At 45.4% G+C, this 22,573-nt stretch overlaps 1 protein-coding gene across 2 annotated transcripts; it reads right to left on the reverse strand.

The window, feature by feature from the left end:
• Window positions 1-188: 188 nt before the first annotated feature.
• Window positions 189-22,538, reverse strand: LOC133155940 (GRB2-associated-binding protein 2-like). Of its 2 annotated transcripts, none has more exons than XM_061281615.1 (10): window positions 21,960-22,538; window positions 11,842-12,145; window positions 5,521-5,764; window positions 3,676-4,247; window positions 3,403-3,500; window positions 3,038-3,317; window positions 2,746-2,836; window positions 2,556-2,658; window positions 2,259-2,381; window positions 189-2,039 (listed from the first exon to the last, which is right to left on the reverse strand). In XM_061281615.1, exons 1-10 carry the CDS (start codon window positions 22,029-22,031, stop codon window positions 1,896-1,898), a joined length of 2,031 nt encoding a protein of 676 aa, XP_061137599.1. In that variant the 5' UTR covers window positions 22,032-22,538; the 3' UTR covers window positions 189-1,895. The 2 variants fall into 2 exon arrangements, with proteins under 2 accessions (XP_061137599.1, XP_061137598.1); XM_061281614.1 differs by having other exon boundaries at window positions 5,521-5,767.
• Window positions 22,539-22,573: the final 35 nt, after the last annotated feature.

The following is a 22,573-nucleotide window of genomic DNA, read 5'->3' on the forward strand; positions in this document are numbered from 1 at the left end:
CGTACAAAGGCTCAAGTGTATTTTATGCTCATCCGAAGATTTAATCACAAATTCGAATATTACCAACCATATGTGAGTAGTGTGCAATAATTCTGATGACTAAGCGAGCATTATTTTATTTTATGAACGTTCTCATCTGTAAATTGTGCATCTGTGAGTGAGCGTTGGAAAAAAGTATTGCACCAAAATGTTGACTCGTCGATTTATTCTACATCCACAGTTGACCATAATACATCAGGAATAAGAAAAGTTTCCATGAGCTGCACCACACTTGGCTTCTTCTCGTATTGCTTCACACCATCGGGACATGCGCACTCGCCTGACACTTCATTAGGTACACCTGCACCGGTTAGTAGTGGGATCGATCACCTAGCAATGTGCTTATTATTTGCGGTGGAACTGCAATACATTTCCCACCACGTTTTGCATCAGAACTCTTTTTTGATGGCACAGGTGTACCTAATAATGCGACAGGCAATTGCAGAAAGAGATGCCTTTCGACTTTGGGTAGGCATACAATAAATTAATAAATTAACACACACATACACACACGCGAACGCTTTTACAGTAGTAGCAATACCAGTGGTTAAAAATGAAAGAATAAGATCCAACATCAATCATCATGTCTACAAGTACAGTACGTACGTGGTCCACCCCGCCGTCATCATCATGTCACACACTAGCACGATCACAGTCTAAGACGACACACACGCACGCCTTTTCTGCTGGACTATAAAATACATCAGCGGCCATTTCGTTTTCCTTCACTCTGATTTTTTCTCACTTATGCTTGCTGTGCACATGCGAATTGCTCTCTTGCCTGTTTTTTCATCGTTAAAAACAAAGAACAATCAAATGGAATGGGAAAAACTAATTCTCTTGTAAATAAAAATATCACCTAATTTTCATAAAATGATGACTACAATCACATCGTGTAAATTTTTCGTCTTCTCATTGAGAAATTAAAACTACTTCATACAATATGCTTGCTCGGGGGATAAAAAAAAAAAAAACCATATTCAAAAATGTAAAAAATAGTAAAAATGGTAGAAAAATAATGAACAGGCAAGTGAAGAGCTCGCAAAGTGGCCTCCAGTGAGAATCAAACACTAGGACTTGTCCCTGAAGGCGGCAAAAAGACCAATCAAAGGCAAATCAATACTATACGAATAAGGCAAGTCAAACCAAGGGACTGACGCGATGACTCAGAGTGGATGGCCGTTCTCTTCCTTCCATGAGTGCATTTTGTCAACATGGCTAAATTGTATGGCGAGGCAGCGGCCATCTCGGTAAGGTCAGTGCACGTGCAGCAAGTGAGATGCGACTCGCTTCGTCAATCGGTTCGAGCCTCAAAAGCAAACTGAGGTCACCCACAAAATCGTTCACCGAGGAACCCCGAAGATTTCAGAACTAGAGTGTTTTAATCAGTCACGCAACACTGTTTGGGCTCCAAGTCACAATCCAAGATGTTGGATTGTTTTTTCAGTCTACAAGAATCATTCCTCCTTGTGGAAGTCGAAATTAAATGAGCCACATAATGGCAAAGTGTTTTTTTAGAATTTTGTGTACATAACTAGTGGCGTCTCTACAACTTCCCATGACGGCTGGGCGGTGCCAAGATCCTCCACTTTTGGACGGCGGGCGTTCATTTGCATGAGACAGGACCATCCCCTCAAAACGGGCTCATTTCATAAAGAGTGTGAAAAGTGTAAACTTGCCTATTTATCTATTATCTATTGATTCTGTTGATTCTAGCAGGGGCAGCTGTGAAAGATCCCCAAATGGGACTGATATTTGGTCCATTGAAGTAGTGAGAGGACAGGCACGCTAAGTTATGGCTTCTTTGAGGTCCAAACAGTCAAAGTGCGCCCTCTACTGGTCACATGTACTCAGTGTCAAGATTTGACCCCCTTGGCGGGCTCAACAGACTGGCGCACATCGGTCCACTCCTGCATGGTGTTCTGCAGCGCCTGAGTCTTCTCCTTGTCCACCAGCACGTAGTCCACCTTCTCGTCAGACGTCACCGACGACGTCGACGGCTGCCGAGCGACAAAAACACAAGAGTGACGAGAATGAATGAATGAATGATTAAATAAATAGGGTTAGATCATTTGGCTATCTGCTTTATATTTGCTCTCTTTTGAGTTTTATCTTTTAATGGCATATAAAACATACACACAGAAGCACAAGCTAAGGCAATGATGATTTAGTAGAAGAAAAAAAAATGGAGTTCTCCATCCGGTAGAAGAAGAGTTTACCTTTCTGTGTGCGCAAGGCGAGCCAGGCTGGAAGTCGAGCGCCAGATAGTCTACATTGCCGCTCTTGCGAAGGGCCGGACTGCTGGTGCAGCTCACAGCCGGCGAGGTAGATGCTGGGTTTTGCTGTTGGGGGGGGGGACAATCATTACATCATGACAGAAATCATATCTTGCTCAGTCATAACATACATTATATATTTTTAGTCATGAGTCGGAAAATTGTCAACGAGCAAATTTGATGACGCGAGTTATGTCATCGTCCTATCCTGGTCTAATCCCGCCCCCTGGAGGCACTCACCATAGCCACGTAGTTCTCTTCGCTGTCCGCAGAGTCGGTGCTGGTGATGCTTTGCGTGGAGATGGGGCGACATCGCTGCGAGGACATGGAGTTCATGGCGGGCCTGTGGTCAAATCCAATGAAGCCATTCCATGAAAATATTCCCTTGCGTAATATTCGCGTGTGTTTGCCACACTTAAATGAGACTCACATGGGCCGTGTCCAGGACATGGTGACCGGGCTCTTAAACGGCAGCTCGTCAATGAAGCTGTTGTTCTTCAGGTCCAGAGGTGTCGGCTTGGCTGTGGAAAACAAAAGGCGCGCCGCGCCGTCAGCACCATTTCAGTGTACAATTTCCAGCTGGCCTGCACGGCCGGCGGAAAAAGACGATCTTCGACCGTTTAAAAATCCTCGCCGGGAAATTGCTATCATGGTTTCGAAAATCATGGCGGTTACTCTTGTAGATTCAGAAAAGGCTCTTTGTTGAGCTTGCCGCCACTCACACTTCCTGTTGGGCTTGAGGTTGCGATTGATGGGCGGCGGCGTGACGTCGCTGAGGCGGCCGGGCCGGTGGCACAGCGAAGCGGCGCTGCCCTTGCGGGCGGGCAGCGTGGCTGAGAAGCCCGGGAAGTCAAAGTGGTGCGGCCCGGGGCTCATGGGGATGTACACGTTCTTGGGACTGTCGGCCCGGGCGGCGCTTAGTGGTGACGAGCCGGGATTCATCGGCACGTAGTTGTCGTCCGAGTTGCCGCTGTCCGAGCGGGTCAGGGGGGTTCTGGTCCTCTGGAGCGGGTTACAGGTTGAATATGAGAAACAGCCACTGCTGCAGGAAATACTCCGATTTCTTTTTTTTTTGTAAGAATCTTACCAGGTAGGAGCTAAAGCCGTCGTTAACCGACTCCACCGACTGGCCCGTGTTGTTGAAATGGATGGGACGCTGATGGCTGCTCGTTTCAAACGAAGAGCCTGAGAACAACAAAGTGCAGTGAATCTCCCCCTATTGGTTCTTTTTATATTTGATCTTTTTACCAAAGCTAACCATTTTGGGCAATTGTTTTTGAAATAGCACGAATTGTAAGGTTAAAAAGTTGAATTGTCATTTGTTTAGGCAGTTGTTGATGTGAAGCGCCACACTAGCTACCTCTGTGCAGTCTGATGTTCTCCACAGCGGGCAGCGTATTCCTTCTGGGGATGACCGACACGGCGGCCGAAGCGTCGCCGTTCTGGCTTCCGAGCGAGTGCGGACTCCCCCACTGCCCGTCCGAGCCGGGCTTGGGCGGCCTGGGCGGGGGCGCGCACGACGACTCGGAGCTGGAGGGCGTCAGCGAGTTGTGGTTCTTATCAAACGTTCGCGGTATTTGGTAGAAGGATCCGGGCGGCGTCGGGAGGTCGTAGTTGTCGGTGGGGCGTTCGGTGGCCAAGGTGTTGCAGGGCGTCTGGAAGGAGTACACCTCCTCGTTCTCCAGGTCCAGCTCGGACGGGCCACCGTGGGCCTCGTAGCCCCGGGGCAGCACGTAGCAGGCCTCCTGAAGGGAGTCGTCGGGCGCCGCCGGCAGCTGCTGCTGCTTGCCGGGCTTGGGGAGGCTGTAGAAGCCGTGCAGCTGAGCGCCCATCCCGTTGAGGCAGTGCGAGAAGCCGTGGGACAGTTTCTGGACGGCAGAGTCGCTGCCCAGGAACACGTTGCCTCTGGTGGCCTGCGAGAAGCTGGCGCTCCTGCCACAGCAAAACAGAAACATCGATGATGAATGGCAAATTAGGTCAAGTCAAAACTTTAAAGCCTCTTTAAAATCTTGTAGTTGCACCCGCGTCCAGCAGAGGGAGCCACAAAGCTGCCATAAAAATTACAGGCAGCAGTAGAAATGTGATGACTTATTTATGGCTGTGTTTTACAAGCTTATTATTGAGATGCTTAATAAGGCTTAATAAATAAATAAATAAATAAATAAATAAATAAATAAATAAATAAATAAATAAATAAATAAATAAATAAATAAATAAATAAATAAATAAATAAATAAATAAATATATGAACACTGTACACATCCGCCTCTGTTTGCCCTTGAGCAGAGGCCTGTTTGACCTCAGTTTGATGAGCGGCTAATTCCGACTTGGGGTCACCTTCAATCAAGCCGTTAACGATTTCCACGTAGGTCATCTGTCATTGAAAGACGATTAGCATCGACGAAACGCTTTGCAGTCTGACATGGCAGGGGGAGGGGGAGGAGGATTTGATACCGATGAAATCATACAGCTAGCGAGTGATGGGAACATATGAGTCACTGAGGAAAGGTTTCTTTTGTGTGCAAAGCTGATGAAATGGATGGCGAGCTTTTATATTTCGACCGACTCAGCAGATTTACGCAGAGGAGGTGGTTGTTGTGCCTTTGGCGTTGGTTGGAGGGAGACGGGGGTGGGCGCAAACGTATAGCAAAGTGATGGATTACAGCCTTGCCCTCATTGATCATCCGCTGCTCAGCGGCTTGTTGTTGTTCTTGTTGCTATTAACAAACACTTTCAGGTTCTGGAAGCTGAGGCACATCGTGATGGTAAAGACGAAGGGAAAAAGATGCATTTGTGTCTACTAGTTAAAGCAGAGTAAGGAACAGTTGCTTTCACTGTTTTTGTGTTAATTTAGTCAAATGTTAATTGTCATGTTTTTAATAAATAAACTTGAAATGAACAATATTAGCACTGATGCTAACACGGTTGTGTCTAGGCCGGTTTGCCACTGTGGACAAACAAATAGGACTTAAAAATATTTACTGTTAATTTAATAAGCATTAAATGTCACGTCTTAAAAAGAAATAAATAAACAAGTAACATTAGCGCTGATGCTAGCGCTAATGTGGAGGCTGGTCCACTTGATTATTTTACCGAATTGATCACAATGAGTTGTAAACAAGCTGTATCCTCGGATGTTTCCAGCAGCAGAGGAAGGGCGGTGAGCCTGTACGTTGACCCGGAAAACAGGAAGTGTGACCCTTACCGCGCGCTCTCCGTCTTCCTGCTCATGCACTGGTGCAGGAGGAGGTAATCCTGCGGCGCGCTGTTGGACAGGGCGTTGAGGTGCGAGTGGCGCACGGGCACGTCAAAGGTGAACAGGATGGGCTGGCTGGAGTGGACGGGCGCCGACAACTTGCCGCCGCCGCCGGTGACGGCGCTCAGGGGGGCCGCCGCCGAGGTGGAGACATCTGCCCCGACGGAACGCGGCATATGCTGCAGGCGGACATCTGCTGAGAGGACACAGGACACGTTATTGATTGGGACATTGAAGGTGGCCTGGGCACAATATTTGGATTTGAATCCATCATACTGGCTTAACTATGGGATGATTTAGGACATATCACAAATATCGGTCGGCAGAAATCTTTTTTCCTTCCAAACTATAATTGATCCTTTTAAAACCATATTTGCAATGCCCGCATCCATTAATACGGACAGTTGATTCGTAATTGTTGGAATAATCGACAGGATAGTCGATTTGTTTGTGACGGCCCTGAATATGAGCATATTATTGTGTAAATTGAGAAATCTATTTTTGTTTAGATTTTTGATAATATTATAGATTAACATGTTGATTTATTTAGACATACACTCATTTCATTTTTTTTATACTTGTGCTGCTCATTACAATATATTTATTTATACTGTACAAAACTATTCTGAGTCAGTACAACAGTTGTAAGAATAAGACTAAGAATCAATGAGAATAATGAAATGAGAAGGGCGTGAAGGTAACGCACCCACCCGCTATGCAATCAATTACGCTAGCGCACATGCTAGCATAGCACAATTACCATTTCCATCCATCGTTCTGGAGTGAAAGATAAAAGCAGCTAGCAAGAGGCACGGCTTGCTCGTCGACCGCCGGCCTGATGCGTGACATTTATGTGTCACGTCACGCAGATGTTGGAGTGTGTTATGTTTTATTGGAGGCTCTGCTTGACCTTGGTGCGCAACAGTCTGCGCTCTGATCAATAACTAAGAGGGATGCGCCCCAAGGGAGGCAACAACACAGTAACACCCTGATTTTTTTTCTTTTTTTGTTGGGTGATGGTGGTGGCGCATGATCTGAGGCCCGCTTCGATCCTGCGTAGGCAACAAGGTTGCTGGTTTCTCCCCTGCCGTGTGACAAGCGAGATCGCTATATCAGAGCGTGCTGGGGGAGGCTGCGAACAGACCCGGGCGGGAGGCCAAGCGAGTGGAGAACGAGGAAGAGCAGGAGAAAGCGGGGCGGGTGGCAAGCTGATCCATCCACTCGAGGTGCCGCGTGCAGTTTGACTTCTTCATTTCTGCTTGGGTTGGAAAAAAACAAGCCCGGTATTTCTTTGTCATCTACAAAAATAACACGCAAGGGCATACTGCACAAAGCTGCTCTGTGAGTCAGACATATCAAAGAGGCGCTACTCTGCTTTGCTTTTCTTGTACAGTAGCCTCCCTTCCCAAAGACATCTCAGAGGTCAAGCTACTCTTTTACAACGTTCCAGATGAGTCACGATGGCACACACACACACATGCTATACATGCCGTGTGTGTGTGTGTGTGTGTGGGGGGGGGGGCACAAAGTGGAAGGGGGGTTATTCCAGTCAGACCAAAAAGTGATACCCTGAGGGCGGAAAACCTCTGCAGTGGGATGTCGAGGGGGCTGGTGGACAGCAGCCATCACGCATGCAGGGAAGCCCCCCCCCAACCAACCACCCACCCACAGCCACACACACACAGCAACCGCCCCCCATCAGCGCAGTGATCCTCAATTACGCCATTGTTGTGAGTGATTCTACTCTTCTCCTCTGCCCGCAAAAAGCTTTTGTAAAAAGCTTTCATGCAACGTCGTGAGTGGGAGGCGCACTAACATGGGGAGATATATTGATCACAGTCCCCACCCCTCCCTCCCTCATGGGCGCCCTGCCCTGCCTGGCTGCCTGATTCAGTGATGAGCGTGCATGGAGGAGAGTGAGAGAGAGATGAAACCCATCTCTGGTCTAATTCCCGTTTTTTGCTTCATGCTTGACGCTAATGGGTTTGATGATGGATGCCGAGGCTGAGAACCCATTCCATCGACTCCCTTTGAGAAAAAAAGCTCAACAAGTAGAAGACGGTCGAGACTCAAAACAAATGCAAAAATCTTCGTTGTTTTGCTTTTATGTCTTTGTGCCACAAATCAGCTTAAAAAAAACATGGAAACCAACTGAAAACGATGAAATATATTTAAATTCATCCACTAGATGTCGCTGTTTCCCCCCATTCAATGCATGCGGCATGATTTTACACCTTATACTTTTTACAACAACAAAAATTATGCATCGATTTTTACAAATTGGTGGAGTTGTACATAATGTTAGAATGGCCCACGAGGGCATTCAGGGTAAATAATTATGAATAATAATGAAAGTAATAATAATAAAAAGGATCATTTATTGCTGTACCTATATTGCCATGAGATTTTTCTTCTCAAACCAAAAAAAAAAGGGAGAGACTTGGGTGGGGGAAAACAACACATGTCGGACATTGTGGGTCTGCGAGTGCCCAAGTTCACAAGCTAATTTGCCCAATTATGTGCCGTAATACAGTATACCAGCTAACTGGCTCATCTGCTCTTTGCACGTAATCTAATCCAGCGTCGTTGCTGGATCTCGGGAGGCCACAATTAGAAGCCAGATGGTTCACCGAGGACAACCGAGGACTTTGTCGCAGAGATGCTCATTTCCTTCCAGAACTGGAGGAAGATGTGAAATAATCCCATTTGAAAGGAGATGTATAAATAGAAGAGGAAGGGGAAAAAACGCTAGCTACAGCGATGTGAATAAAAGCATTTGGGGAGGCTTTGAATTTTCTCAATGTTGCACAAATTGCAATCACGCTTGAGGAGGCAGTCAAAGGTAGATAATGATCCAAGTACACGCGCAGGCGCACAAACGCACGCACACGTTGCAGACTTGGTCATCAGCTAATTAGTCCAACGGTTGTATAAAGATGCACTGGCCTATTTATTTTTAGCACAAATTATGAAACAGAAATAAATGTCCCAACATGAAATTGTGTGGAAGACATTTTGATACATTACATTTTTCTAAAAACAATAATTGCATGTCATACAAAAGGTAACTAGATAAGGATCAGTATGCTTTGCAACTGCCCGGGTTTGCAATTCAAACAAAAAGGAGTGGGGGAGCAATTTCCTTAATGGTTTCACAAGCGGTTGCACTTGGAAGCGGGGGGAGAAAAAAAAAAAGGCCACTGTCAGTTTCGCAAATTAACTTCAGTGGCCGAGTGGCAGCCAATTGGAGGAGGGACGTCAAGGTTAGCACACGCCTACACACGTCTCAGATCAGTCAGAGCAGCACTTTAATTTGCTGATGTGAGGTCATGGGGTTCTGATGTGAACCATGTCACACATGTAACTCCGGCGGAGTTTGACGTGATTCCTTGACCTTGTTGCGTTTTTGCTACGGCGTGACCAAGCTTAGCAGCCCTGGCGACTTTATCGCGACTTGACACAGGTCGGACTTGTGTTGCCTCTTTCGCGGACAACGACAAAGGGGCACAGTAAACTATTTGGAGGTTCAGATGTAAACAAACGGCAGTTACATTTTAACTAAAGGAGATGGGAGGAGAATAAAAAACAACAGCCGCTCAACATTTCAACAGGTGCAGCAGGAGCTTCCTCTGCAAGGCCAAATGTCCAAGCGTGTTGCGCAATCCTCCTTAGTGGGAAGACGCTCACGTTTGACACAAGTCGGAACTGATAAATTCCGGCTATTTTTGACCTCCCGGCTGCCGCTGCCAAGTTAATACCAAATTGGGTTACGTTCTCACTGGCATTTGTTTATGAGCAGGATTGCACAAAAACAACTTTAGGCATTCCCATGATACTTTATATTTGGGTGAGGCCCGGGTCAAGGAAATAATCGTCGCTTTGGTGAAAGGTCCTTCAAGTTAAACTTTCTTTCCATCCATTTATCATCATCTAAAAATTGTAAAACAGCCTAAGTTGAAAAATCACCGTCTATTTTTGTACACGGAGCAGATTAAATCAAGAGGAGCTCATCTAAAACAACGGAACAGCCTGTTCCGTTAAAAAGAAGAAAAAAAAAGGTCAAATGTTCAGACGAGTGAAGGCGCGCAGAACAAAGACGGGGATTGACGAGACGATGCGGCATTCATTAGATGAGTGAGTGGGGACGTGCTGGAGGTGCTTTCCCTGAGAAACACTTTGCAGCCACTCGCTGTCTGATAACACGAGGGCAACACGTCCGAGTAGCATTTGGTGATGGCCGTGCACGGCGCAGCATCTGCAGCCTCATTTCAAAGTGCGGCAGTGGCAGCAATGTTGATTCATCCTCGGTGGCCACACACACATCAGACCTCCCAGCGGCTCAAAAATCAATGGCAACATTTGCTACTTGGGGGAGGATGCATTCATAAACAGTGAGCTGCTTCTCCTTACATGGACAAACGTGTGAGGAGAATTCCCAGTGGAGAAAACTATAGTGGACTGAGAACATTTCCCTGAGGATCGCCACATCTGAGTGTCTGTCATTTTTTGATCCGTTGCTGTACAAAATCATGTTTTGGTTTCACAAAAGTATTTGAACAAATTGAGAAAACTAGTGGGCCTAACACATTTCCTTGAGGAACCCCAATCCAAAATCCATTTGACTGACATTTGATGACGATGTGCATTAATTACTCTCAGGACCTTGCTTTGGTGAAACTTCACAGACTTGGAAGCATATCAGGATCATAAATGTTTCAAAATAAAACTCATGGCTGGAGTCCAAGCACTGAGGGATCCATAACTGATAAGATGGCCCCAAGTGGAGCACAGACCATCTTGATATGAATCTGACTGCGCAGCTCCACCCAACTTGCTTGTTATTTTTCTTATTAAAAGTTGGTGCTCAACAATTCAACCGCAAACCGCAGCGCTTCTTGAAAGTCACGTCATCTTTCACAGAAACAAACAACAGAACTAAAATTTCCTCAAGAGTGGTTCAAAACCAAATAGGAGTTCAGCACATGCGTCTAAATATAAATCGAAAAGAAATGAAACCTCATCGTGATGCTTGCCAGTAAGTCAAGTCTGCATTTAAAGAACAAAGCCAGTTACGTAACAATGACTTGTCATGCCTTCACTGAGTCAACTCTTCCTCGCCATCCCACACAGCGAGCACCGACGAGCGTGGCCGACCTCCCCAAAAAAAGCCTCCTTCATCGTCTCATCATGACACAACATTGTGCACGACAACAACAACAACAACAGTGAAGAAACATCTGCTCGTCTTGAATGAACTGACTTGACTTCTTTTTTTTGGTGGTCCTGTGCCAGTTTGTTGTTTCTCACAGAGGGACTTCCCCTGTCTGTTTGGTGTTTCGGCTGCAGCTGCGAAAAAAAAAAAAAATCTGCCAAAACTATCTGTTTGCTTGTCCTGTTTAGGAAGCAAACTAATCTGTTTTAGTTAATAAACATTACTAAAGCAATTACTAGCATGATCAAATTCCACGTTAATTGACTTTTGGTATTTTAAATCTTTGCCTTTTGAGAGTCAAATTCTAAACTAATAAAAGCCCCCCCTCAAGTTAACTCATTGAAGCATGTGCAATGACGGAACACTGTTAATCTCCCAAATTACACAACAACGCAACCTGCCATGACATTTAGCTTCTTCCACAAATGCGTTTGTGTGGTTTTCCACTCGTCAAAGAGAAACTGCCTAAACAGTAGGCCCATTAAGATGAATATCAAAGATACATCATTAACATTTAGAAGACGTCAAGAGCAACAAAAAAGTTGCACTTTTCAGATTTTTTGCTTAAGGGGGTAAATTTCTGATTAGCGCTGGAGTGCAAACTAAAATTAAAATCCGTCAAGATCTTTCGAATGACCAGCTAATTTTTGCTTCAAACTAGCTATGTTAACTTGTTTTGACATCGAATTTTACTTCTATTCAAAGTGCACAACTAAAACAAAGGTAAAAGCAACCAAGTTCATTTTACATCCACCCCTTCTCATAAAACCAGTTAACCGTTGAGCGAGGCGCCAAACTGTTGCGTGTGGCGCTTGATTGCTCAGTTGCGCGTATGTGCGTGTTAAAATGCAAAGTACCAGATAGAAGTATTTCAATGTCATGTAAAAAATAAATACATGTATAATTGTATAAATAGATAAATGTATAAATAAATGTATAAAGACATGTATAAATAAATAAACAAATGTATAAATCAACTAATAAATAAACAAACAAATAAATAAATAAATAATAAAACCGCTACAAGGCAGTGGAAGGAGAAGCAAAAGGCCCGTTACCGTGGTTGTTGTCGTCGGACTGGTTGAAGCCGCACAGCTGGCAAATGGCACGCACCCACTTGCTCATCTCCTCCTCGGTCTCGGCCACCAGGTAGAAGGTGCGGTCCGAGGTCTTGATGTCGAAGACGAAGCTGTCCTGGAACTCCTTCCTCTTGAAGGTCAGGCCGGCGTCCACCTGCTCGCAGCAGTGCAGGTCGATGACCCGGATGGGCTTCTTGGAGTGGTCGTTCTTGTAGTACTCCAGCACGTCGGGGTCACCGCTCATGCGCCCGCTGCGCAGAATGAACCAGCGCTTCTTCCATGCCTGGCGGGTGGAGATAACACTTTGTGACGCAGCACTACTACATAAGATACTACTTGGAACAAATTTTGCATTGAAAAGAATGGCCACACATTCACTTGTGAGCACAAGACAGTCAGCAGCTGGACTTTGTTTGTGCTGTCAAACACTTTTGCTGTCAACACTATTAAAAAAAAAAAAAAAGGAGCACGCGTGTGGTTTTTGTGTGTGGCAGGTGTTTACGCCCACAAGCCCAACGTATTTCCTGAGCTGATATCCCTTCCACAGCTCAAAAACAGCAGGCAGTGCTCCACCGCCGTGACAGTTGTGAACCCCCCCCACCCCCCGACGACCACAGCAGGCACACGACACACACGCTGCGTGTTTATTTCCAGTCAAGTGTTGCTTTCAATGCTGCGATGGCACTGCAGTCCAAAGAATGAGACAGCGAGTTGAATATTGCTCCGTGAGTCAGCATGTATTTTAAAATATTCCTAGCTTCAATCATCTTTCCCCAGTAAAATAAATGGAAATCCCATCAATTCGTTATGCGCAACTCATTAAAAAGTGTAATTTTATTTTAATCAAAATATTACCACTCTGCATTATTGTATGTATATTTTAAGAATATAGAGGACTAGGGACTAGGAATTATTTTTTTAGGCCAATGTCAATTGGAAGAACGAGCTAATTGATCATCTATTTATCAGCCAATTGGTTTAAAAAAAATAGCAATTAAAATAAACTATATAATAATTTTAAAAATGTTGGTCTTAAGCTTGGAAGAAACAAGGAACTTATTCTATACATAATGCCCTTGGTTACAAATAGCGGCTTGCAAGAGGAAGAACCAGGAAGAGCGATGAGGGGGGGGGGGGCTATGGAGGTTTTTGGACATCCGCCAGCGATGCACTTCCACCAGGCCGTGTCTGCTGACACACAGGATCCTGCAAGGGCCCCCCACTTTTGCCCCCAAATTGACACAATGCAGAACCCAGTGACAAGTCTTGTCACAGATGTTCCTCGGGAGAAATAAAGACTATCCTGCTTTGAGGCCAAATAAAGACACTTGACTGTCATGGAGATGTTGAGCTTCCTGTTGACCACAGTTCATGAGGGCTTTCCTGCTGACTCCAGCAAGCCCCCCCACCCACCCCCCCCCCCACCCATCCTTCCATCATGTCACTCAAAAAGTAAAGTGTACGTAATATAATGTCCAGTTAGGCTTTTTTTAGCTAGTTTGAGTGTACTTTGCGCTCAACTTTGAAACCTCGAGGGGGTAACCTTAATATCGTTGCCGCACGCATGGATGCACCCGTCGGGCCGGAAAGCAGAAGAGCGAACAAAGATAAGCGTCAACGTGACAGTGACGACGGGCGCTCCGGCGTTACTCGACAAGGGGAGATGTTTAGGAGAACTCGCGAAAGCGGCGGACGTGGGTTTCCGATAAAAACTTGTTTCCTAAGAAAGTGAATGTGAACTTGCCAATTTTTCTGACAAGCCGACAAATTCGTTTCAGTCTTCATAGGGGGCGGAGCTTTCTCTTCGACAAGTACAGTAGAAGTAAAATGGCTGCAGCTCGGGCCAGATCTCCTTTCAAATGGTCTGTCTTTGAATTAGGTTCTGGAGCAGTGCCCGCTTGCAAGAGGCCAGCGCGACCTGGCTCCGTTCCTCCTTCGTATTAACTTGGAGACATCTCCAGCCTTATCAAAGTCAATATACAATCGGGAGATCACCATGGGAAACCGGTTCAAAACAGACACGACTGACAAAGTGCAGAGCTCCATCGTACCAAAGCTACCAGTCAAATTCAGATGGCTCACATCCAGATTCCTCAATCTGACTCAGGAGCAAAAGAATCATCACACCAAACCTCATTTTCATACAGAGCCATTAATCCAGGGTCCGAAACCAGTTCAGTGCGTTTAGACCATGTATTACATTCTGGCCAGGATTCTAATCAAAGTCAGTTGAGCGGTTCTCTGAAACAAATCACAGACTATTTGTTCTATTACTGTTGTCCTACTTTCTCATGCGCTCTCCCGTCGGAAAACAATTCCCCAATAAAAAGTCACTCATGAAAGAATGGCACACACAATAGAATGAGCTCAGCCAAGCCAACCCAACGACCCGGCCCGTCTGAGCCCATTGATCACTGGAACTGTGGGAAGTGAGGCCCGCAGCTTCACAACTAGGCTAACCTCCCCCGTCTCTCCCACACGCAACCCCCCCTTTCACCCCCCCAGCCCGGAGCCCGTCTGATCCTCCCACCGCCTTCAGGCGACACAGCTCGGCGAAGACACTCTGGCCTGGTTACCAACCGGGCTGCATTTCGGCGTCAAACAAATAGAGGCTGATAAACCAAGACACCCACCTCCGACTGTCCAAAATAGCGACTGTTTGTCGATAAGCGGGCGTTTGTCTATTTTTAGCAGACGTGTATTGTGGGAAGATAAACAATGGCCGCAAATACTTTGCTGAAATAATAGACGCACCATGCGGAGGACACAAGTTTCCGGGAAACAGACAACGGCAGCTTGCCAAAAAAAAAAAAAATCTATCTTTCACATCCGTATCATCATCATTGCACACATTATTATTATTAATATTATTATTATAAGCTTGGTGGTACTTTTTTTTATCTTTATTGTCAGTTATCTTAGCCATCTTAGCACATATCCGTGCAGAAGTGACAAAAATACTTAAAGGGGAAGTCAACTTGAATCTTGAAATGAGTAATCTTGAAACTTAAAACGGTAATATGCGGCTCAACAAAAGCAACAAATGTTTTTAAAAGTCAATACGTAGAGCGCCGCCTCTTAACGAAAACAAGTAACTGTTTGAAATGCAAAGTACTGCTTTGCTTATAAATGAAAAACAACCGTTTTTTTTGGAGTTTGCTTTTTAACTTGGAAATGATGCCTATGAAAATGAGACCAGGTTGAAATTGGACCATATCCGACCTTTGACTTCAACTAACTTCCAAATTGAGCTCAGATTCCCTCAGAAATCGATAGAATTTCTACCCTGGCATGAAGAAATGAATCCCAGAACATTCCAACAATGAGTAGCTGAATCGCTAACTAGCTGCACTCAATGCTGTGCTGAACTTCCTCCATTTTTTTCCCCCATCAAGTTGAAAAAGAATCATCCAGTAGATTATATCTACTTAAAAAATGTAACAACTTTTTTTCCAGCTGAACTCATTCTTTAGATTCAGTAAAGTTCAAGAAAACCAACTTTTCAAGAACATGTCAAAAACAAAATTGCATAGCGCAAAGCCTTGACCAGGAACAAATCGGCACAATTAGGTTCTGACATTTGACCCGACTGCACTTCAGCGCCTGATTGAGAAGATTTACGACGACTGTGACCCCGTTTCAACGCACAGTAATTTATGTGACGCATGGCAAGTAGCGCCAGCCTTTGCACTACATAAAAAAAAAAAAAGTCACTGCTTTGGTCCTCCTTGAGGGAGGCAAGAACCCGGTAAGAGTTAAGAGAATCTTCTCTCTGTCCTTGGAATGCGGGCTGCATTGCGTGTGACCGCCGCTGATGACGAGGGCGATTGTTGCTATCTGCGTCGTCCAGACCAACAAACAAGGCAGCCTTTTGTGCTTTCCTTTTTAAAAACAATAATGCGCCGAAGCGGTTGTTGGTGCCGTTTTGTGTTTTTTTTTTTCTTGCGCGGAGCAGAAGGCTGGCGAAACAAAATGTCACACGCGTTGTTCTTGTAGAGGAGTGAAGCTGTGATGGATGATGCAGCCCACACACGCACTTTTGGTTCGGGGACGCTGCCAGATTGTACAAGTGTGACAAGCTGTGGTCTGCTAGCATTTCCAAAACAATATCTTGGAGTTTTAGCACTCCAGTCAAACTAGACTCTTTTCCCCCCTCGGGGGTGGGGGGGGTTGCGAGCCAGCATTCGGCCCAAATCCAAAACCTGACGTGGTAATACATCGGCTGGAAATAAACTAGATGGAGTGCACCGACGGGTTCTCGTGTTTGTGCAGCTGTGTGTGTGTGTTGTGTGCGTGTGTGTGTGCTCTCTCCAGGTTATGAGCCCCCCCAACCCCCGTGTCCTCCTATTGTACAACGTGTTTGGTTTGGATGTTTGCTCATGCACGTTTGAAAACACGATGACTGACGCGTATCAGCTCATTTGTTGAAACAGTTTGCCACACTAGCGGCGCACACACATTCACACACACACGCACGCACACACACACGCACGCTACTAGAACAGATACATTCCGCATAATTGTTCAGCACACAAGCACCTCTGATGTCATTAGTGGGCGTGGCTAATGTTAAGTGGGGACTTGCATGACCTCTGCTGCAAATAGGGAACACCTTGCCCTACAATGTTTACAAACATCTATTTAAAAAAATAAAAACAAGGTTTCAAACAGAAATACACAACAAACCATGACCCCAAAACATATCAATTTCAAATACATCTAAAAAACTAATCATAAATAAACGGCTGTCATGAGATTTGATGCGTCAAGCAGTTATAGGATAGCGATCGGTAATTAGCTTGGACTTCTTAAATAACCACTAAGTAGGACAAAAATGTACGCATCCAACAAAGATCCTTCATAACTCCCACTAACGACCCGAGCTAAACTTAAAGCCTCCTTAACATTTTAATCGAGATGTATCACTTCAACATGTTTTGTGGCATCAAAGAGCGGAACCCCCCACACACACACACATTTTATGTGGCACATAGAATCAAATTGTGTGTCAATTTCATGATGTGTGCTCAAATATTCAGAATTTAAACCAGTCATGAGCAACAAACACTGTGTCATCCCGCTGGTCCCTAATGGCTTGAACTTACTCATCAGTTTACACAACAGCCAGCGAGCTCAAACCAAACACGAGCAGAGAAGTTGCACAGTTTACACAAGCTGGTGTCGTAAGAGACGTTAAGCAGACGGCGCAAACGGATGCTGGGCGTCTCTGGTTGTTCTCCAGTGCCGTCCGTCCGAGCAGGTATCACAAACAAAACAAAGAGCACGGGCCGAGCGCTAACAAGCCCGGACAGACGTTGGATGTTCATCACAATCATGTCATGCATTCATCTATAGTGGCTTAATTAGTCAAAATCAATAGGGAGCTTTACCGCAAGCAACTTAGCTAACCTAGCTAAGATAAACTAAGCTAGCCTCTAGCCTTCAAAAACATCTTCCTTTTGATGTAGCCTGTTGCTACCTTCAGAAATTCCTCTGTGGTTTTGCTCCTCTAAGTGTGGACTTGTAAGATAAAGGCGGCATTTTCATGGCAGCTCTTAAAAACAACTTTTAAAGACTCAAGTGTGTTGGTTATGAGCAGTGAAATTGCATTTTTTAACAAGTCAAGCGTGGCCTGCGGCTCTGCAGACAAAACTGGGTCTTGAGTTTTTGCGGCTTTGCCGTACAAATCTGAGCGAGTCCACATAGACGTCATCTAGCGGTTCTGTCGTGCTACTGGCTGCAGCATCCGTTATCATATGACTGTCATTCCATTGAACCGCTGACGTAGTTAGACTGGCTGGTCTTTACAAGAGTTTCAAATAGGAGCTTTTTTTGTCTTGTTATTAATTGAAACGCATGTTGAGATGCTGCTTGGATAAACGTGAACTCCTGTGAGTGTTCTTTGCCAGAGGGCAAGAGAAGAAAGAAATGGCAAAATATCCCTTTGCAGTCTGAGGGAACATCTGCCGTTTCGTAAGCACCCAAAACTAGCTAGCGCTAGCTAACAGCCGCCACAACAGGGGCTGATTATTGGATTCGTTTGCTTAACTAAATAGAATTAATCTAATGAGTGAATAAATAAATAAATAAATAATAATTAAAAAAAAAAAAAAACATCCCAAGCAAGCCACATTTCAAAATCCAAATATGAAACCCTTCCACTTCATCAGAATCTAACTGCCTGCCAATAAAAATGGAACAAGGCAAATGTCAAAGCAGGAAACGACGAGGCGCTCCCGCCTGACCTCTGAGGGCAAGGACTTCCCAGAGCAGCCCCCCCCCCCCCCGATGTGCAAAACAGCATCCTCGCTGGCAGCGCGACATGAGTGGCAAACAGCTCTGCGCCTTCTTTCCTCGCACGAGGGCAGGAGCGCTATCGTTTTCCCGATAGCATCACTCTGGAATGTAGCAACTCTTTTGCGTATGTGAACAGACACGTTTGAGCAACGGACAGGTGGGAAGGCGTTTTTTTTTTTTTTTTTCATCTTGACGTGGGAACAGGATTTCGAGTGTTTACAGTATGTCACTGGAATGATTCATGTGGTATTCGCAGACTGACGTGAATTTGATTCACACTCATATTTACAGTGTACACAGCAGCTCCTGGCTGACTAACTGACTAACTACGTCAAGTAAATGGAAAAAAAAAAAATAGAGGTAAATAGAACACCTAGGCATGGCAATTTCTACGTTGTTTTTTTTTATCATCTCCTGACTGGTCATCACAAAAAAATGTATTTACACATGAATGCTCTGAGCTCTGCCTAGCAACGAGTGATAACGAAAGCTTGAGGTCACCAGAGAGAAGAAGCTTGCGAAAACTTGAGGTCACCAGAGAGAAGAAGCTTGCTGCGCCTGTTCTTATCGTTTTCTTGGTATGTGGTTGAAACTACTCGGACAAAAGTAGTGAGACATTCAAGGACAAAAAGAATATATATCAAATTGGATGATTTTAGGGGTCGGTGCATACTTTTGTTTCCCCAACATGACATGCATGCACCTTGATGAGGAAACCTGAGCTGCTCCGATAACAACAATATTTTAGCAAGGGGGAGGCAGCAAAGTTTGCAGACTCATCGAGCGTTTGCGTGCTGTGGAACTAGTGAGTCACCGCCGCCGAGCGTTAATCCCATTGGTAAACAATTAGGAAACATCCCGGAGAGCCTCGCTCCCACGTAAAGACATCGACCTCCCTCGGCCCCGCCCCCAAACCAACGGTTGACTTTGCATACATTTGCATGCCTGACTTGTTTTTACCTCCTCCGTCACCTCTCACGAGACAAAGCCTCAAAAACCAACGGGTCTCGAATTAAGGATCCGGGAAGTTACACACACATTGTAAACTGGCAGGGCAACACAAACAAGTAAATAATGATGACTATTATTTGCCGTGTACAACAGACTCTTGTTTGTTTATGCTTCATTTGTATGTTTTGGGTAACTGTTATGCGTTAAATTAGCACTTCATGCTAAATGTTTAACAAGTGTAGCCCACGTTTACGCGATCAGGATTTTAGTCCTTGAGGAAAACGTTGTCTCCTCGATTTGGAACCCTTGCGCCAAACAAAACCCAGAAGTCAACATTTCAACAAGAAGCAACTGATTAACACACTGTGGCGGTGTCCGGATTAGGGAGGATTTCACGGTTGGGTGGGACGGACGGCTGGATGGGTGCTGGGGGGGGTTACTCGGGACACCTCGTCCATTGTTGGGAAAAAGAGACAACACTCGTTCCGATGCCACGAAAGGCCTCCGGCGCTATCCGAGACAGCGTGGCGCAAAAAGACTCGCCTAAGCCAAGGCAACAAATAAATTGCTTGTCAACTCTTTTTGTTATGTGTGGTATCAAATTAGTTTTTTTCCATAAACAAACAACAAAAATATTCCACAAGTCCCACTCAAATCACCAGGCGGAGATGATTTGTTTGATATCCTGTGTCCATAACGAACAAAAACTGTTGAGGAAAGACGATACTGCAATTAGCGCTCTCGCACCTAACTGACATTTGTTAACTGACAATTCTCGCTAGAATGTTTGCCCAACTTTGAATCTCTGCTTGATTTTCGATGGGGTTTTACTCTAAAACCAATCGGTGTAAATGGCAGCTGCGGCGTGGCATCGTTTTTCAAAAACCTCCCTGTTTTTTCTCTTCATTGTTACCCACCAAAAATGCGTTCTTATCTATTTTTGGTACACTAACCTACCGTATAAAAGATCACACTTGGCGCATTCTTTCCAATTTCCACAAGCATTTCCAGACAGACCAAATAGCTTGTTGATTAGCGGAGACAACGATGAGGCCCGCGCCACGACCCAAAAGTCACCTCGGTCAGCTGACAGCAATAGCGCCGTGTAAAATAGTCCCGATTGTTCCCCACACTTGACTTTAAGAGGAAGGAATTCCAAACGCTTGGATGATTGAGTCCACATGTTTGCTTGTTGTGAACATCTCATGACATGGACGCCTAGCGCCCGCCCTGCAGAGGTGGCAAAAACACCAGGCCAGAAATATAGAACAAATTAAATATGGCAGTCATGGAGTATTTGTACACGAAGAACCAAACTAGTTAATCGTGTCCTATCACTAACCTCGATACGTCAGCATTGTTGTAAACCGAGGACACCTCAACTACCTGAGACCTACCCACCCGCAATGGTCCACGACCCACTTTTGTGCCCGACCCACGTGTTGAGGACCACTGTCTTATTAGCTGTGGATGGGAGTGGAGATGTGATTTTATTCTCACTCGCCTCGCTCTTGTTTAGACAGAAGAGCTTCTTCCTAAGTACAATCGCGGCAGCAGCTGCTCCGCGGTGGTCTCTGTGTAAACACGTCGAAGACAATGGTGGAAGAAGACATTCTCCGATGCTTTTCCCAGATGATGATACACACGCACACGCGGGGATGACATCACAGTAAAGTCAAAGCGGCCCGGTAGTAATGCAACACCGCACATAAACAAACGACAGCTGTATTTATAGATTGGCTCATGCTTTCATAAATCCTATTATGTGAGTGGCGGCTGCCCCGTGCTTGACGGGTGACCCCGCCCCGACACCCGGCCGGCTTACGGGAGCTTTATCGGGCCACTCAAGGAGAGAGCCCCGACCGTTGCGATGACACGGACAAGATGGAAATGACTCGCATCAGACGTGACCTCATAGTGATTGGATGATGCCGGCGTGAGTGCGAGAGGCATTTCGTGGGGAGCGTAGACAGCTGCAGGCGTGTATACGTCATATGACCGTCCCTCCCCCCGCCACTCCAATCTGGGTGGCCGTCTGTGTGAAATTGGCATGTTTATAGCACTAAAACAAAAAAGCTACTGATTGTGCGTCTCGGTATTCCTGCGGGGATGTGTAAAGTGGACCAGATGTTTTGGGGGATGCACCTGCTACCACTTGAAATACAGTCAGACGGGTCAAAACACTAAATGGCTGAATCACAGAATGACACCCAAACAAGATAGAGGTTTTGTTATTGGAAAATTTTCATGACACACCACTAAATCAAAATATTGCAAAAGGGGATAAATGGGTTAATTATGTACTTCATTAGGCTTGCATCTAAAGGAAAACTGAAAAACATTTCATTGTTGTGTCTGTCACCATGCATAAGTGACAGCCATATTAGCAAAGATACAATATTGGGTAATTTCCTGTGACACATTGATTGTGACTTACTGGTGTTCCTAACATAAATACCACTACTACTAGTAGTAGTAGTAGTAGTAGTAGTAGTAGTAGTTGTAGTAGCATCTCATTTTGTCTGTCACGTTGCTTGCGTAGATATATGAAGATAAAATATTTGCAATAGTTAAATCTTTCGGGGACCAATTAGGTGAAATTTGATCATTTCCTGTGGCACACCTGCCATGGCATAGTGGTGATTGACAAGCAATGATGCATCAACATAGGCTAACCATTATTTTTACTATACTCATAAATTCAGCAGATTACGGTGCTATTTGCACTACTCCAACCACCTTTATGTTCATGTGTCAATTTATGAAACTGTATAGGACACTTTTTAATACGGCATACTGTGCAGGTGTGCCTAACCAAGTACCGGCTACAATTCGAAAGAAGCACTCACGTATCTCCGCAGTTTCCTCTCCGGCGGCGACTTCCTCAGCCAGCCTTGGAGGATGACTTCCCCGCCGCTCATCTCGCCGACAACAAGCCCCGTCCGTCCGTTCCCAACAGGCGGCTACACACGTAGGACGCCCCCGGTCGGCGTGCACTTCTCCCCCATCCGAGCCGAGGCGGGATAATTAGAACCAGGGGAGGGAAGAAAGACGGAGAGGGGGCGTCTGGCGCTCCTGGTGGGGCAGATGTTATCGGACGAACCTGGGCTGCTCCTCCGCGGAGAAACTCGACTGATGCGGGCCAGCGTCACGGGGCAGTTGCGGACGCTTGTTTTGTAACTCGACAACCACGCCCACGGCCGGCTTGCTGAGGGATGGGCAGGCACCGGGAAGCTACAATATTATTTCAAACGGTAGTTGAAATTCTTTACATGTTTTACAACAAACAACGAAAATAAAATACTTAGCGGAAGTCAACAAATAAGCAGTGTGAGTAACATGCTTTAAAAAGTCTCGTAGTCAAACGTCCCACAGTTGGATTGGATGAAGAAACAGCACCACCCTGAGGCGCCTTTAAGTAATTACATGCATTAGAACGTTAACTCTACTTTGGTTAGGGCGG

This window comes from Syngnathus typhle, linkage group LG6, assembly GCF_033458585.1.
Source record: "Syngnathus typhle isolate RoL2023-S1 ecotype Sweden linkage group LG6, RoL_Styp_1.0, whole genome shotgun sequence".
Taxonomy (NCBI): domain Eukaryota; kingdom Metazoa; phylum Chordata; class Actinopteri; order Syngnathiformes; family Syngnathidae; genus Syngnathus; species Syngnathus typhle.